We start from the raw sequence: 19,033 nt of genomic DNA on the forward strand, positions 1-19,033 counted from the left end.
TGTGTTAGTTTCTGTTGCACAGCAAAGCGAATCAGCCATATGCATACACATGTCCCCGTATCCCCTCCCTCTTGAGCCTCCCTCCCACCCTCCCTATCCCACCCCTCTAGGTCATCGCAAAGCACTGAGCTGATCTCCCTGTGCTATGCGGCTGCTTCCCACCAGCCAACTGTTTTACGTTCGGTAGTGTATATATGTCGATGCTACTCTCACTTCGCCCCAGCTTCGCCCTCCCACCCCATGTCCTCAAGTCCATTTCCTATGTCTACCTCTTTATTCCTGCCCTGCAACTAGGTTCATCAGTAACATTTTCGTTTTAGATTCCATATGTATGTGTTAGCATACAGTATTTGTTTTTCTCTTTCTGACTTCGCTCTGTATGACAGACTCTAGGTCCCTCCACCTCACTACAAATAACTCAATTTCATTTCTTTTTATGGCTGAGTAATATTCCACTGTATACATGTGCCACATCTTCTTTATCCACCAATATCACTGATGAACATAGATGTAAAAATCCTGAACAAAATACTAGCAAATAGAATCCAATAGCACATTAAAAGGATCATACACAATGATCAGGTAGGATTTATCCCAGGGATGCAAGGATTCTTCAGTATATGCAAATCAACGTGATACACCATATTAACAAATTAAGGAATACAGACCATATGATCATCTCAATAGATGCAGAAAAAGCTTTTGAAAAAATTCAACGCCCATTTATGATAAAAACTCTCCAGAAAATGGGCATAGAGGGAGCCTACCTCAACATAATAGAGGCCACATATGACAAACCCACAGCAAACATCATGCTCAATGGTGAAAAACTGAAAGCATTTCCACTAAGATCAGGAATAAGACAAGGATGTCCACCCTCACCACTATTATTCAACATAGTTTTGGAAGTCCTAGCCATGGCAGTCAGAGAAGAAAAAGAAATAAAAATAATACAAATTGGAAAAGAAGAAGTAAAACTGTCACTGTTTGCAGATGACATGATACTATACATAGAGAATCCTAAAGATGCCACCAGAAAACTGCTAGAACTAATCATATGCACCTTTTGAGGTCCTATTATTGCTTCATTCATAAGGAAGTTTTCCTCTAGAAGGATGGATATGTTGTGATGTTCTCATTTTCTGTGTAAAACTATGATTGAGCATCACCTTTGGAGAAAGTGACAACTAGGACATTTTCACATGTTTCCTGAACGTGTGGATTCTCTGACTAGAATTACTAGGCTGGTTAAAATCACGTAAAGTGGATGGAATTATGGCAGTCTTCTGAGCTTTGAGCCTCTCACGTGCGGCTCTTAGGCCCGTGACACAGACGTGATTGGAGTAGTCTGTATCAATACACGTTTTGTGTGTGACGTCTTGCATTTTTCCCCCCTAACAACAGCATGAATAGACTCAACACTCTGCCTCGAGGATTTGGATCGCTCCCAGCTCTGGAGGTCCTTGATTTGACTTATAACAACTTGAATGAAAATTCTCTCCCCGGAAACTTCTTCTACCTGAGTAAGAAACTTTTAATTCTATAAATCTCCTTAAAATGGTCCTTTGCGTTCTAAATGGGAAATTTATTTGCCAGGGCCCAAACTCCAAGAGAAATTATTGGACAGATACATTTTTTTCCCCTTCAGATTCCTTTGAATATTCCCTCATAGCTCAGCAGTATGTATACTTGATATATCGTGACCCGACACCATTGCACTCAAGTGGACTTGGTAATGTCATATTAACTTTCTGAGAGAGATTTTTACCTAAATGAGATCAAGTCTCACATTTAGCTAAGAGAACTTGACTTTCTTTTTAAAGAGCATGTAAAAGACGTAATGTGTGTCTTCTTCCTGTATTGCTGTTAACTCTTTGTAGGCTTTTTGCCCAAAGATATTCCAATCAGTTATTTATAAAAATATCTATTAATAAACCACTAACAGAATCTTAAACATTTCTAGCCAGGATTCTTGTTTAAGCCTTTTAAAAAGTGTTTTTATTGACGTAGTCTATTTTGTCTATAGCATACCATCAGACATTAAGAAATTGTTAGTCACATATGAACACACTTTATCCTTTTATACGCAAACGCATTTCTTGCTGCAGATGCTTGTGAAAAATAGGAAAAACTGGTTTTCCCGAGGACTCGTGAACTCTTTAGGAAAGAGTTGCTGTCTTTAGGTAAATGTTCTGCCTCTCCAAATAGTGACAAGCTGGCCTCGAGAAATTCTGACTTTGCTGAGTTAGTCTTTAATGTTTCATTTTTTACCTTATGTATATCCTTTATCCCAGACTTTGTCAAGCACGTGAAACCAACTTTAACATGTTTTCTTGGGCCATGGAAGAAATTGTTTTTCTTATGTATATTAACATACAGTTCTGTCGAATTTTAAGACATTAGAATGTAATTGAATACCTGTAAACAAATTCAACATACATCTGATTGTACTTTTCCCTTTTGGTTAAGGATAAAAACGTGCCTTAGGATTTTTGCCTTCAGTAGTTTGGGGACTGGTATCAGTGTATAATATCGTGAACAAAACTCTGATTACCGATATGATGCCTACGTTAGGGTTTTCTCTATTTTTAAACTCCACTTCATTATTTTTTTGTTTTTGTTTTTTTGTTTTTGCGGTACGCGGGCCTCTCACTGCTGTGGCCTCTCCCGTTGCGGAGCACAGGCTCCGGACGCGCAGGCTCAGCGGCCATGGCTCACGGGCCCAGCCGCTCCGTGGCACGTGGGATCCTCCCGGACTGGGGCACGAACCCGTGTCCCCTGCATCGGCAGGCGGACTCTCAACCACTGTGCCACCAGGGAAGCCCTCCACTTCATTATTTTAACGCCTTCGTCTTCATTTATTTTTGTGGTTAAGGCTGTAGAAACAAGTAGTAATAATTAGTCTGATGATAGAAACAGTGTACGGTGGTTTTGGCCTCCATCACCAGACAGCCTTTTGGTTATTTATGTTTTGACCTAGCTCTGTTCACACGAACGAGCCCTCTGGCCCCAAGCATTGATAGAAGCGACACAGTGGTTTCACTGTGGATGCAGATCGAGGCATACACGTGAATCGGAAGTAATCGAAGAAAAATAGTTACCTTTTCCGAAAGCATATTGAAACCCTGTGCCAGAAACCGCTGGTGCCCATACATCGTTAATTTCTTCAGTCCTCCTGGATATAGATGTTTTCCTGAACGCACCAGCTGCACAATAAGGCCGTAAATCTAAGTTTGACCCGCTTGTTATTATCCCGAGCCCTAGGTGTGTCACAGGCTTTTCACCACGCCAGGGTTATTAATCAAAGCTGACTCCCTTGTATCGATCAGACCTCAAACGGTCGGGTTCCGTGCCACCCTGTTTATATATCGCTGTTTAACTTGCAGCCACCCTGCGCGCACTCTATCTAAGTGACAACGATTTTGAAATCCTGCCGCCTGATATTGGGAAACTCACAAAGTTGCAGATAGTAAGTAATTTATCTGAATTCTTAGAAAATCACTTCACTCCTGCAGCCCTTGTAGGGGTGGAATCAAGGCAGTTTGAGCCAGAGTGCGGTTTATTTTGGAATAAAACCACTACCCCCGAGACCGTTTTCTTGCATGCCTGCAGACACCTGTAAATAAATTGAAAGGACTGAGCCTTCGAAGAGGAGAGGGCAGGGGCGAGGAGAGTGTCTGCCGAGCGCCTCTTCACGCGAAAGTTGTCTTGACGACCGCTTGTTTCTCTTCTGTTTAGCTCAGCCTTAGGGATAATGACCTGATCTCGCTGCCTAAGGAAATCGGGGAGCTTGCTCAGCTTAAGGAGCTCCACATTCAGGGGAACCGTCTGACTGTTCTGCCCCCGGAACTAGGTAAGGTGGCTGATGAATGGTCTGAGTTCCGGCTTTAATTAATAATAATGATCCCAGTGCAGCAGCCCTGAAAACCCCTCTCTCCTCTTCTCAGCACGAACCCTCCACCGAGGCACCCGATTCTGCTCCTTTCTAGTCGCATTTGTCATTGACCAGAGTTCAGCTGTTCCGCGTTTGTCCTGCCCCGATGCTCTGTTGAGCGGCTGTAGCTCCCAGTGTCTTGAAACTGCTGATGGAAGATGACCCAGCTCGGCTGCCTGCCTGGTGCCGTGGAAGGAGCCTGGGATGAGTAGTAATGGTCTTACCCAGGGCTCCTCCTTTACCAGGCTTTTTTTAAAAAAAATCTAACCATCACTCTTATTTTTGGGGGGGGGATCTGTTAATTTTTTATTTTAATCCCTCGAAAACTTTTACCAAATAGTAAAAGTGTTTATGGCAGCTGCTTAAAGATACCATTTGCAGTCATGAATTGGGTTCTCTCCTGACGCCATCTCCAGTGGGATTGGCTAAATGACGTTCTAGCTGGGAGCTCCTCGGGCCTACCGCCACGGCCCCTGAATCTTCGTACTCTGGTCCTTCACATGGCTCTGGGTGACCTTGTGGCCTTCCTTGGAAGTAACGTCCAAACCAGTTATTCTGTTACTGAGGTTATGCCGCCCTTCTGGAAAAGTTTCACGAGTTCTCCTCTCTTTTCTCGTGGAGACTCTGGGTATCCTCCCATTTCTTCAGTACATGGAACTGTATTGCTTCTCAGACTATGACTGTTTGCTTTTTTGCTCCAAAATAAAACAATTTTATTTATTTATTTATTAACTTTTATTGAAGTAGAGTTGATTTACAATATTGTGTTAATTTCTGCTATACAGCAAAGTGACTCAGTTATACACACATATATATAGAGATAGATAAATAGATAGACAGGCATCTTCTTTTTCATATTCTTTTCCATTATGGTTTGTCACAGAATAGTGAATATAGTTCCCTGTGCTCTACGGTAGGACCTTGTTGTTTATCCGTCCTATAGGTACTAGTTTGCAGCTACTAATCCCACACTCCCATTCCTTCCCCGCCCTCCCCTTGGTAACCACAGGTCTATTCTCTATATCTGCAGAATAACACAATTTTTCAGAACACATTTGACCCAACCTTCTTTGAGGAAGTACCTCAAATGAGTCTGGTGCTCTTAAAGAGGGCAGTTATTATAAACCAGGTTGTGAGCTCCATGAGAGAGGGGGTTTATCTGTGTTCCCTGCTATGTCCCCAGCACCTCCCACGTGCTAGGAATGAGGTAACTTCTCAAGGGGTAAGTACTGAGTGAGTTCATGAAACAGGGACCTCAGATAGCAAGGTGCTGGGAAGGCTACAAGTGGGCTGAGTTGGGCTTCTGTCCAGAGCTGGGCTGTCCGGTTTGGAAGCTGTGAGTCACACGTCAAGGGTTCAGTAGCCACACGTGGCGTGTGGCTTCCTTACAGGAACATGCAGATATAGAACATTTCCGTGGGACAGAAAGCTCTGCTGAGCTGCATTAGTCTAAAAGGGAAAGCATTCACCCGGTTCCACGGAACAAACACAGAGTTTCATCCCTGCATCCCCATCTTCTGTAGCTCCTTTGTTGCTGTAAAAGGTCTTGAATTTGTACTGATTTTAAGGGCTGCAGAGTAACTCGGCACCGTCCGTCTCTTCACTGAGTTATGGGTCATCCAGTCCTGCTTAAGGAGCAGGGTACGGGATCAAGAGAAGAGGTTTACGATGGCAAAAAACCTTCTTGCCAAAAGAGAGATTCTAGGCAGTGATTGGCCAGCCATAGGTGTTGGCACTAGTAATTCCTGGGGAGCTTTTGCAGAATATAGATACCTGCTCCCTCCCCAATGTACTGAGTCAGATCTCCACGCGTGAGACCAATTCTTGTGTAATTTGATAAAATTCACTTAGCGCTTCTGACATGCGTCCTTGATTAGTGTGACGAGGAGAAATGAAAAAAAAATGTGCGTTTTGTTTTATTTCATTTTTCAAACAGTGAGGCGGTGTAGGGCATTGGATTAATCAGTGATTTCTATCCGCTAATAATTTGGTAGAAAAATACCTAGTTGAACCTCCACATACCTGTGTACCTTTCTATTTTTAAATTTCACATTGGTCTTCCTATTTACGTACTGCACGTAGTCACATTTCTCTAACATTTCTGTTATGCTCTCCAAGGCCAAATTATATATATTTTTAATTCAGGACTAGAATTGAGGAGAAAGTCTTTAAATGAGTTTATTTTTGCTAGCCTTACCTGGAACAGCTTCGTCTCAGCGTCTGCCTGGTGGCGCTCTTCCCAAACCGCAGGCAAACACTTAGCTGGGAATAAACGGTAAACCCCTATCTAAGATGAAGACGGGTGTATTATTTTTGAACAGTGATCTTTTGTTTAAGTCAAGAATACTATGATAGATAGTACTATAATAATAGCTATTATAGGAATATGTACTAAGGCCTCGTGTGCCAGGGCACTGTGTTAAGTGCTTTTCCTGCATTGTCTCCAGTAAGTGTCCTAAGAACAGTAAGTGGGCTTTTTAGAGGTGAGGAAACTAAGGCTTAGAAAGGGTTGGTGACGTGTCCATAGGGACACAGTGAGTCACGGAGGCAAGACTTGAATCCTGACAGCCCCTTTTGCAGGTCCGTGTTCCTAACCACTGTGGCTCACTCCTTCCCATCTGTGTGCCAGTGAGAGGATTCCTAGAAAGCAGATTCCAAGTGTGAACGGAGCACAACACCTGCTCGCTTCCCCAGATGCTGGCAGAAGGAGAGGAGATTCAGTGTGACAGCTTGTATGGCTGGCTGTGCAGGTTTGTGGGCAGCAAGGCCAGAATAACCCTTGGCCCAGTGCAGAGGAGGTGACCTCTGCGGAAGGAATTGCTGTTCTGCTCTTCCGTTCCAAGCCAGCTGCATTGTTGCTCTGGTTCTGTCCCCCTGGTAACCACCCAGCTGCCGTAGGAATGTCTTCGTTTGTCTGTGTACCTGGTACCCAAGGTGGTCGTTTGGAGCTGCCCTGGCTGGCGGCCGAGCAGTGCTAGGGACTGTGGACTTGAAGCTTCTTATAATCTGTCCCTACAGCAGGGTCGCTTCTGGATGTGTTTTAAAGGGTGGATGACGCTCTCTCCCCTGTATGTTCACTTTTTATATATCTGAATAAACAAGGTAAATGCTTTTGAGACTTCTGTGGAATTTCCTCTGAAAGTAAATTTGGAGTTTATTAACTTGAAACCTTGTTGGTAAGGTTTGAAGCAAGCAAGGGAATCTGGATGAATTCTGACTTGTCAGATCTAAGAACATTCAGGGACACTGCAAAATAAAGTCAGAGGCTGGGTTGGAGTTCTAATACGTAATTGTATTACTTTTTTTCGTTGTACATCCTTGAATAACTTACTTTAACTGTTACATCTGGTTCCTAAACAGTAAATCACTTGATTTTATGTTAATCGGTATACCTGTAGAAAATTAGATATAATGTGGGTCTGTCATTTACCCATCCATTTCCTCATTCGTTCAAATGTAATTAAGTTCCTACTTTAGGCCAGGTTTTGTTTCCAAGGAAACAAACTTTTCCAGTAATGTAGAATTCACTTATCCAGCCGCTGTTTACTGAGTCCCTACTTCATGTTTTATTTCGGGGGGTTATACAACAAGAGACAAAACACCCCTTATGACATTTTAGTGGGGGAGGGAGGATGGACGGACGGATGGATGGATACATAGAAAGCATAAGAGATAATGTTAAATGCCCTGGGGAAAAAATAAGAATGGAAGAGAGTGTTTAAATGGGAGGGGGGGGCGTTACTCTATTACTGGGTGTCGGTAAAGAAAGCCCCGTCGTAAGTTGGTGTCATTTAGCCAGAGACCTAAGGCAGGGAGGGACCTTTCCGGGTAGAGGGAAAGGCCGGTGCAGAAGTCCTGAGATGGGCTTGTGTGTTGAGGAACAGCGCCAAGACTAGTGTGGCTGGAGCTGAGTGAGTGACGGGGAGAGTTGGAAGAGGGGGGCTTAGGCAGGAAGTGGGGACCCGACGACCTGGGACTGTAAGGGCACCGAGTGAGACGCTCTGGTAAAGGCCGAATGATGCCCTCCCCCCTCCATCACTGGAATCTGGGAACAGGCTAGTTTGCATGGTAAAGGGACTTTGCCAACGCAAGGTCGCATCTTGAGGTGGGGAGATTATCCTGGGTTCCCCAGGTGAGCCCGGCGTAATGGTGAGGGGCCCTCGGAAGAGGGAGGCGAGAGGGCCAGGGACAGCAGCGGGTGTGATGACGGAATCACGAGGCTGGAGTCGGGTGTGGAAGGGGCCGTGAGCTGAGGGCTGTGGGCAGCCTCCGGAAGCTGCAGGAGCCCCTGAAGCCTCCAGAAGGAAGGCAGCCCTTCCGCTTTCATCCAGGTGGCGGCAATGGTTAGGGTCTGGGTGTGTTTCAGAGGCAAATCTAGTGGGAACTGTCGATTTGCATGAGGGGGATAGAGCGCGGAGTGACTGAGGTTTGAGGGAACGGGAAGGACGGGGACGATGGTGGGAAGGGTGGCTTAGGGAGTTGGAGGACGGGAGCTGGTCGTGAGCTGAGCTCTGGGCACCTTCAGTTTGAGACGCTTTTTGGATATCGAATCAAGAAGGCAACTGGATGTTAGAATCTGCATTTCAGAAGAGAGGTCTGGCGGCACAGTTGTGAGCATCGTCAACGTAAACACAATGCCACAGGTTGGATGGGGTCCCTGGAACGTGACCGTAGAGGGCAGAAGATAGAGCCGTGAAGCACCCTGGTTCCTAAACCCCAAAGCCAGAAGGAAGGATCAGGGACCTTCAAGGGTCGGGCTGGCTCTTAGGCCAGTCTCTGTGGCCAAGTCAGGGACTGTGGCCTCCCCACTGTAAATGCAGTGAGAACGTTTTGGCTTCGTAGGAGAAATTTTTTCCTGACACGTGCAGCTAACTCTGCCAGTGAAGGGGTGAAACAGACAGGATTGGCATCTTCTGCTGAGCCTGCCTGAATCCTGAAGTCTTTCGGACCAGCCCGTCTCTCTTTCTATCAGTAAAGAGCAGCACGGTGACTAAGTGAAGTGTCAGCCCCTTTTAATGAGCAGAAGAAGCCATCGGTGCAGTGGAGACAAGGCCTGCGTTGGTGGGGGACGAGGGGGGACAGACAGCCTGACCGGTCCTCAGAGCAGCAGATAAAGCCCCCAGGTAGACAGCCTAACGGTGATCTCAGAGCCGGCGGCTCCGCGAGCAGTAGATTCTGTTCCGATCTTGTATTTTCTCACTCACATGTGAGACTTCTGAGTCTTACGAGCTGAAGATGTGCAGTGTATGTCTTTACCTGGTCTCTCCTTGCTAAGTTTTCCAGGATTCTGTTCCTTGCACATGGTAGAGTCATTTCTAGTTTCTTGGCTTCTAGACAGTCCTGGGACCTCTCCTCCTGCATGTGTCAACCAGATAATTAATTGCCTTTGGAGAAGGAAGTCGTGTTGGTCAGCCAGGCGTGCAACAAAGCAGTGTTTCTAGATGTCAGAACCTTACCTGCAGCAATTTTCACAGCGTACAGAAGGGATGCGGGCGTTGCTACCCATACCTGGGCCTTGCTAGCTTAGTCTCCTACTCTGCACCACTAATCAAAAGCAGTTTGTATTACAGAAATACGAGAAGCTTATGGTATTGTTTCTAGCATATTTGTGAAGAGTAGGAGCAAATATTAATCCCATTCAGAGAGTAAGTGGTGTCATGAGTTGTGAGTTTCCTTCTAATTGTGTTCTTCAGGGTGAACAGACTTAAGAAAGAGGGGGGGCACCCATCTCAAGTCCTTCTCGTTACACCTGTTAATCCTTTTCTTAATAATGTTGAGAAGCTAAAGAAAAATACTTCCTCTCCTGTGGCAGGAGAGAAGGAAATACAGTATGCTCTTTTTGGTCAATTAAGTCTCTGATGATACATGTCTTATGGCTTCATGTTATTGCCACTCTGTCGGTTGCCAGTTATCTTACCCAGAGGGTTAAAACATGTTTTAATTTATGTAGTAGGTTATAGCTCATCTCATCACTAGGCTTCGGTTCAAATCTCACTCTCCCAGTTCCTTGCTCTGCGATTGTGGACAAGTTATTTTACCCTCCATGCCTCCTGTAGAATGAGGGTAAGAGTAGTAGTCCCTTCTCATAGTATTGATGTGAGGATTAAAAGAATAATACACACACACACACACACACACACACACACACAGTGGAGTTTTATACTATTAAACGTTGACTATTTAGAGGCTGAGTACTTGGTGAGAGGCAATGGCTGAGAAAGTCCAAACGCCCGTCTCCAACACACTGTGATGAGTTGGATAAAAGAAAGGCTGAGATGTAGCCTGCAGTGGGAAAGGTGAGAAAAAGCAAAGGGGTGTCACAGAAGGGACTTGCAAGGGAAGAGAAGTGGGGAGGAGAGGGTGAGGACTCCACGCGAGCAACACGCTTGGCAGACAGGAGGTCTGGCAAGAAGGGTCTCACTGCCATCCTTTCAGTCCCATCGTCATCATTTTCCTGATACACGTTTGATTTCACAGATGATTTTCCAAGCTCTGCCCTTTTTGTGAGTTTTAGAATTGAGGCTGGGAGCAGGTCACCGGGTTCTTCTACTTAGAAATCTCTGTGGTTAGCTTGTTGCTTGGTTGCTTCATTCACTCATTCGTTCATTCACTTCTTGACTTTGGATGTCCTTTGTAAGACTGTGAACTTGTCCGAAGTATTGAACACTTAGGCATGCTTGCTCTGGCTCCCTTCTTCATCCCATGGTAAGATCTTAAACTGCCTCCCTGCTGGGGATAACTTGGTTTTCCAGTGGTTTAATTTCTCACTGTCTTATGTGACCTTTTGTGACACTGCTCGTTTCATTGACGATTTTTTCCTTCTCCCAGAACTCTTGATAACCACCGTTCTAATTGTTTTCATTTTTTAACATTACTGATGTGTGCATACACCGTAATCCTTTTGTCACTTGTCTACGTATTAGTGATTCATGTTTGAAGCCCCTTAAATAAATCCATCTTTCTAAATCTTTCTTATTTTGTTATACATTAAACACATTAAAGATCTAGAACAAAGGGAGACTGTTGTGGACCTGGGCAAACTAGTTTAGCTATCATGTGAAGTCTTTTAACTCTTTTCTTGAGAAAAGATGTCATGGCAGTTACAAAACCATCTCCAGAAAAATCAGATACCAAGAGCATGATAAATTCAACAAATTTTTTTTTAGTCCAGATTCTCTCTTCTGGATTAGCAACCTTATATTGTTATCAGAATTGGTTTACTCTGCCTAAATCCTGTTTGTGAAAGGTAGAAATAGGTCATGGTCTGTCTGATTAGGTTAAGTAAGAAGTAGTACTGCTGAATTGGCCCTCTTTTCTACTTCTCTTCTTGGTTTTGTTCACGTGTCCGTCTTAAGACGTCTGAATGAAATCAAGACATGGGACAGCATAGTTGAGAGGGTGGTGGGTGGCGTCCAGTGGCCTGGGTCACCGTCCTGTCTCCATGCATCCCAAGACAGATGACCTTGAGCCAGTCACTTACCCCCATGTTAATCACTGGCCGTAGTGATAGCAGCTGGCTTTCTTCCAACTGGGGAGCACTTTCTAGTTCACCAAGATCCTCACCTGAGCCTCTGAATATTCCTCATTAAACAGAAACGGAGAAATTATGTAACAGGGTTATACAGTATTTTGTATGTTTTGCTTTCCTTTTAAAATTAATTTGTAAGATACAAAAATAAAACACAACGTCGGTATCCTGTGAGTCAGAACAATTGCAGGCTTTGTAAGATTTAGTTTGGAATGCTGCCCGCGGCGTGGTCTGGAGAGCAGTGCACAAGTTTCAAATGACATGATAAACATACTCTCATTTCAAACTCAATTTATGTAGAAAATATCAAGAGTTTGAGACTTTTGGAAGCGCCAGTCCCCTCACTCACGTTACTGTTTCTTTTGCTTTTCTCACTACATTGATTTCACTGGCCCCTGTAGACACTTGTGTTTGCAAAGCCCAGGTTACTTCTGGACGGACCCAAACTTGTAACGTGGAAAATGCTGACCACGCACAGTAGTCCGGCGAGAGGCACGCCGGGGGTACTTGGTGTAACTTGTAACTCACCTTACCATGGTTGTCAGTAAAGCTCTTGGCCTCTCTCTCTGTCCCTTGGAAGAGGTGATCCTGATCCTGCCTCTTAGTCACCCCCGCCAGAGCCTTCGGGAGAGTGTCCTCCAAGGCCCAAGTGTGATTGTGGAGTCTGGCGCAGGGCCGTGTGCAGCCGGGAGAAGTGGATGCAGGTCTGCTGAGAGGAGCCAGGAGGGTCACAGGTGCCGGAGCATCTATTTGCGTGTTTAACGTCCCTTAGGATTACGTATCTTATTATTTTGTTTTTAATATTGTGGCGTTTCTGTGTTGGTCCACAGAAGCGAAAAGCATGTAGGAGGAGAAGGCTAAGATTTACTGAGCACGTAAACTGTTCCATTAGGCATTCTCTACATAGTTCCTCAGGTAAATCTCGCAACAGGTGTGCGAGGTTGGAGGCTTTCTCCCCATTTTACCGACGGACACATGAAGCTCTGAGAGGTGTAGAGTAACCTGCTGAGGTCACACGGCCAATTAGATGAGGAACCAGACGTAGAACTGCCACAGTCTGGGGTAACTCTTCCAGGTTCACTATAGGGGTGGGACCATTTGCCGCTTTTGTTCCGTGCCCCATTCTAGGACAAAGCAAAATATAGTCTACATAAAGAAATAGCACTTTTATGGGAAAAAAAGCACTATAGATTAGATAGTAACAAAGATACACACCTCAGAAGACAAAATTGGTAGTCTATGAAGTGGTTGCCACGGCCCGTGATATGTTAGCTTAACGAGCACTTTCCTACAGAACTAGAAACTGTGTTTCGTGTACAAAATTGATTTTGTCAGTTGATCATGAACGTTTTTGAAGTTACTTTTAAGCTAGATAGATTTCCAGAAATACTTTGGTTTTTTACACAAAATACCATGATTTATAAAATGGTGTCGTGGACTTCATCTCAGTTCTATATTATAGACAAGGAGGGCTTTTTGGCCACTTCTTAAAGATGGAGAAACCAAGGTGTATAGGGAGATGGTGACTTGCCCAGAGCTGCCTTATGGACATGACTTGTAATTGACAGCATCCGATTTTCAGTTCCGATATTTTGACTTCAAAAATAAATATTCCTCTAATAGTATATCCATAAATGTATCAATACTGAGCCCGTGAAAAGGCATCATTTATCACTAGATGACAGCAGTGGTTCCAAACATATGCCTTAATTTCATTCTTTGGAAAATAAAGAAAATGTGAGGGATAGAGAAATCTTTCCCCGACTTTGGAGTTTTACCTTGAATTATATTACGTGCGCTCACATTTTATTTCTGTGTTAATATTCCTTTCGCCATACTTCACGCAAAATAACATATCCTGATCTTGGATTCCCATGGCCTTAGTTGATCATCAAAAATGGCTCCCACGAGGTCTTCCTACATGTTATTTTTTAACAAGTTTCGTTTTATATATTCTGTTCCAGTGCATCTTTAGCCCCGGAAAATGCTTTAAGTGTGGATTTTAAAAATGCTAAATGAATTATATTTCTGCCTGGTGAGTTACTGCTTTAAAGGGGGTGGGAAGTTGCAACACATAAAACGTTTCCATTCTGTATTATAAATTTCTGGAAGCCCAATGTCAGGTTGGGTGTGATTGAACGTGTGCATCAATCTTTGTTAACACCAGCTGGTAAAGCGTGCCACTGTTTCCAGTGGACCGTCCTTTGATTTAATAGGACACTAAATGTATTCTTGCCCTGGGAGAAATGCCGGCAGTGCTGAGCTTCCAGATTTAATTTTTTTTTTTTAATTCCAGAGGCATATCTGTAAATACAGTTCCTATCACCTGAATACATATATAATACCTTACATTGATGTAGCATGTCCCGTAAAGCTTCTCCTATAATATTAGCCCACATAAAAAAATAAGTCATGTTCTACTGAGCCAGACCCAGGTGGTATTACATGTGGGAGTGGGAGTTTCTCTTGGGGGTGGGGTGGAGGTAGGGAAGGGGTGAAGTGGGGCATGAGGTTCTTCATGGTGTCAAGGCCAGCAGTTTAGTGACAGACCCCAAATTGTGCCTTGTCACAACTCATCATGGGTTCACCTGTCTTTCTTTAAAATTTGTATTGGAGTATAGTTGATTTACAATGTTGTGTTAGTTTCTGCTGTAAAGTAAATCAGTTATACATACACATCTGTCCACTCTTTTTAGATTCTCTTCTCATATAGGTCTTTACAGAGTGCTATCCAGTAGGTCCTTATTAGTTATCTCTTCTAATATAATAGTGTGTCTATGTCAATCCCAGTCTCCCAGTTTATACCCCCCCCCATCGCCCACTTTCCCCCCTGGTAACCATAAGTTTGTTTTCTACATTTGTGACTCTGTTTCTGTTTTGTAAATAAGTTCATTTGTACCATTTTTTAAGATTCCACATATAAGCGATATCATATGATATTTGTCTTTCTCTGACTTCACACATATGACAATTTCTGGGTCCATCCATGTTGCTGAAAATAGCATTGTTTCATTTTTTATGACTGAGTAATATTCCATTATATATATGTACCACATCTTTTTTTTTTTTTTTTAACATCTTTATTGGGGTATAATTGCTTTACAATGGTGTGTTAGTTTCTGCTTTATAACAAAGTGAATCAGTCATACATAAACATATGTTCCCATATGTCTTCCCTCTTGCGTCTCCCTCCCTCCCACCCTCCCTATCCCACCCCTCCAGGCTGTCACAAAGCACCGAGCCAATATCCCTGTGCCATGCGGCTGCTTCCCACTAGCTATCTACCTTACTACGTTTGTTAGTGTGTATGTGCCCATGACTCTCTCTCGCCCTGTCACAGCTCACCCTTCCCCCTCCCCATAACCTCAAGTCCGTTCTCTAGGAGGTCTGCGTCTTTATTCCTGCTTTACCCCTAGGTTCTTCATGACATTTTTTTTCTTAAATTCCATATATATGTGTTAGCATACGGTATTTGTCTTTTTCTTTCTGACTTACTTCACTCTGTATGACAGACTCTAGGTCTATCCACCTCATTACAAATAGCTCAATTTCGTTTCTTTTTATGGCTGAGTAATATTCCATTGTATATATGTGCCACATCTTCTTTATCCATTCATTTGTTGATGGACATTTAGGTTGCTTCCATGTCCTGGCTATTGTAAACAGTGCTCCGGTGAACATTGGGGTGGGTGCATGTATCATTTCAAATTATGGTTTTCTCTGGATATGTGCCCATGAGTGGGATTGCAGGATCATATGGTAGCTCTATTTTTAGTTTTCTAAGGAACCTCCATACTGTTTTCCATAGTGGCTGTACCAATTTACATTCCCGTCAACAGTGTAGGAGGGGTTCCCTTTTCTCCACACCCTCTCCAGCACTTGTTGTTTATAGATTTTCTGATGATGGCCATTCTGACTGGTGTGACAGTTAGCCTTTCTTATCTATGTTTATTTAGACCTTTCTAGAATTGTTCATGTTTTCAACCAATACTTTCATAAGTTGACTGCCTACTGCAGGAGAGCATCTAACGGTGCCGTCTGTGCTTCGTAAAGTTTTGGGCTGTAGCCTGCCTTCTCATATTGGTAAACAAGCCCATGTGCATTCTTAGCATACTTTAGGGTTTCACGGGCCGCAGTGCTCTCTCCCTGTTGCCTTCCTATTTGCTGTTTTAAGGAGGTGGCTCTCCTTGGACAGCACCTGTACCATATCATGCCAGGTTCTGACCTCCAGTCTCATAGATAGTCATTCCTGTAATCTCTTGGGTTTGGAGAGCAGCGGTAAACAAAATAGACGTAATCCCTGCCCTCATAAAGGGAATCTTTGAAAAAAAAACAAGTCAACAAAGAGTTGAAAGTGACAAAATAGAAATTAGAGCTAATACCCAAATCTGCTAGAATGTCAGCTCCAGTGTTATCTGTGAGCTTCCATCCTGGAGAGAGGACACCATCCTCTTCTGTCACCTGAGTTGCTCTAAGAGCCTCCTCTCTGCTTTCCTGCTTCCTACCTGGCTTTTTCCAATCCATTCTTCATGCAGTGGTCAAGACCATTTTATAAAATCACAAATTGGATTACATCATTTCTGTGGTTAGAATTCTTGAATGTACTCTGTGGAGCTATAAGACCCCAGATGATCTGGCCTCCTTTTTTTTTTTTTTTTTAAAGGAAACTGTTACTACAGCCCTTTTATTTATTTATTTGCTTGTTTGTTCGCTTATTTATTTATTTTTGGCTGCATTGAGTCTTCGTTGCGGTGCGCGGGCTTCTCACTGAGGTGGCTTCTCTTGTTGTGGAGCACGGGCTCTAGGCACGTGGGCTTCAGTAGTTGCGGCATGTGGGCTCAGTAGTTGTGGCTCGCAGGCTCAGTAGTTGTGGCGCTCTGGCTTAGTTCCTCCGCAGCATGTGGGATCTTCCCGGACCAGGGCTCGAACCCGTGTCCCCTGCATTGGCAGGCGATTCTTAACCACTGCACCACCAGGGAAGTCCCTGGCCTCCTGTTTTTTATGCTACTCTTCCCACTCGTTCACTCACAGGCTACTCTAAATGGCTTTCATCCAGTCCCTTTTCTTTTTTTTGGGGGGGGGTGTGCCACTCAGCGTGTGAGATGTGGGATCTTAGTTCCCCGACCAGGGATTGAACCTGGGCCCTCGGCACTGAGAACACAGAGTCCTAGCTGCTGGACCACTAGGGACTTCCTCATCCAGTTCTTCATGATCTTTGCTCTCTGCCTGCAATTTTCATCTCCTGAGTATTTGCAGAGCTGGTGCCTTCAGGTACCAACGCACATGCTTTTTTTCTCAGTGAGCCCTTCCTGACCATTCTGTATCCCAAGAGTTTCCTTCCCGTTATTTTCTACTATGGCGTGTTTTTTCCTCATGCATAGTTCTTTTATTAAATATTTATTCACCACTTATGTGTTTTAAGTCTCTTAGGGGAGGTATCAGCGTGTTTGATGGTAGAGACAAGAAAAGAAAAATCTGTGCTTTCATGGAGATACAGATCCATGATCAGCACAAATTAAATTTTGTGTATGTTAGAAATTTTTTTCCATATAAAAAATTGGTCCAGGGAATTCTCTGGCGGCCCAGTGGTTAGGACTCCGTGCTTTCATTGCTGAGGGCGTGGGTTTGATCCCTGGTTGGGGAACTAAGATACTGCAAGCCTCACGGCACAGCTAAAAAAGAAAGAAAGAAAGAAATTTTTGAATTGGTCCAACACCATTTCCTTTTCCTATTGAATTGCTTTGGTGCTTAGTCACAAACCAATTTACTGTACAAGTGTGGGTAAATTTCTGGGCTATATATTATGTTCCAGTTTTCATACTTTTATAACAGTACCACATTGTCTTGATGACCATAGCGTCATTAGAAGTTTTGAAATCATGTAGTGTAAATCCCCTTTTTCAAAATTGTTTTGGCTATTCTAGATCTTTTCTACATGCATATACATTTTAGAATCAGCCTGCTAGGATTTTTATTGAAATTTGACTGAATTAATAGATCAATTTGGAGAGCGTTTGCATCTTAACAGTAGAGTCTTCTACTCTGTGAACGTGGTATATTTCTCCATTTGTTTAGGTTTTTAAAATTTCAGCAGTGTAGTTTTTTCTTTTTTTTTTTCCTTCGGAACGTGGGCCTCTCACTGTTGTAGCCTCTCCCGTTGCGGAGCACAGGCTCCCGACGCGTAGGCTCAGCGGCCATGGTTCACGGGCCCAGCTGCTCCGCGGCATGTGGGATCCTCCCGGACCGGGGCACGAACCCGTGTCCCCTGCATTGGCAGGTGGACTCTCAACCACTGCGCCACCAGGGAAGCCCAGAGTGTAGTTTTTACTTGCCTATATTTTGTTAAATTTATAGTTAAGTATTTTATGTTTTTGATGCCATTGCAAGTGGAATTTTTAAAATTTCATTTTTACTTAGTATTTAGAAAGGCAGCAGTTTTTTGTAAAATGTCCTTGGCTAGTATGGTTTTCCTTATTTACTTATACAGTCCTGTAGGGTTTTTTTGTTGTTGCTGTTGTTTATTGGTTTGGCTTTTTGTGTGTGTGTGTGTGTGTGCAGGGGAGCGTCTTCCATAAGATGTTTTATATGCACAGTCGTGTTGTCTGCAAATAAAAATTATATTTCTTTTTTCCAATTATTATCTTTTTTAATTTTTCTTTTTACACTTGCTAGGCCCTTTAATACAGGGTGAGAAGCAGTGAGTAGGAATATCTTTGCCTTATCTTGATTTTAAGAGTAAAGTATTGTTGTTCATCATTAAGTGGTTACTAACTATGTCTTTAGAAAATACTGTGTATCTCGTTGAGTTTCCTTCTATTCCTAGTTTCCTCTTAGTTTTTATGAATGAGTATTAAGTATTCCCAGATGCTGTTTCTGCATGTATTGAGGTGGTCACGTGATTTTTCTCCTCTGGTCGCCTGACTCCACTGTGGACCCCAGTGATCCTTGCATTCTGGTATTCACACCCTTTTGTGGTCTCCTCCTGTTGTTCTCTGTGTCCAAGTGAGAACAAGAGAGAAATGATGTCACTTCTGAGGTTAGGTTATAAAAGGCACTGCAGCTTCCATCTTGGGTGTGCTCTCTTGTTCTCTCTCACATTCTGCCTTGGATCACTTGCTCTTGAGGAAAGCCAGATGCAGTATTACGAACAACCCTGTGAACTGAACAGGAAAGTGGTTCATCCAGCCCCAGTCAGGCTGTTAGAAGACTGCAGCCCCAAACTGGCAGCTGGACTGGGTCCTGAAAGACCCGATTCAGAGCTGGTTGCATTTTATTTTCTTGCCTAATTGCTTTGGCTGCAACCTCTAGTAAAATAGTGAAATTAAGTAGTAAGAGCAGACATCCTTGTTTTATTCCCGACCTTAGGGAGAACATATTCAGTTTTTCCCCAATAAGTATTATGTTTTCTGAGGGTTTTTTGTTTGTTTGTTTTGTTTTTTTTGTGTTACATGGGCCTCTCACTGCTGTGGCTTCTCCCGTTGCGGAGCACAGGCTCCAGATGCGCAGGCTCAGTGGCCATGGCTCGTGGGCCCAGCCGCTCCGCGCCATGTGGGATCTTCCTGGACCAGGGC

The 19,033-nt window shown here is 43.7% G+C and overlaps 1 protein-coding gene across 5 annotated transcripts in view; it reads left to right on the forward strand.

Moving 5' to 3' along the window:
• The window catches only part of RSU1 (Ras suppressor protein 1), a 275,248-nt gene that overhangs the window by 49,398 nt on the left and 206,817 nt on the right, over positions 1-19,033 (forward strand). For all 5 annotated transcript variants that reach the window (XM_060292257.2, XM_030832397.2, XM_030832396.2 and 2 more), the window contains 3 exons: positions 1,405-1,523; positions 3,387-3,469; positions 3,739-3,853. In XM_060292257.2, the coding sequence (XP_060148240.1) occupies positions 1,405-1,523; positions 3,387-3,469; positions 3,739-3,853 (317 nt within the window). The remainder of the gene's footprint in view (positions 1-1,404; positions 1,524-3,386; positions 3,470-3,738; positions 3,854-19,033) is intronic.

This window comes from Globicephala melas, chromosome 2, assembly GCF_963455315.2.
Source record: "Globicephala melas chromosome 2, mGloMel1.2, whole genome shotgun sequence".
Lineage (NCBI taxonomy): Eukaryota > Metazoa > Chordata > Mammalia > Artiodactyla > Delphinidae > Globicephala > Globicephala melas.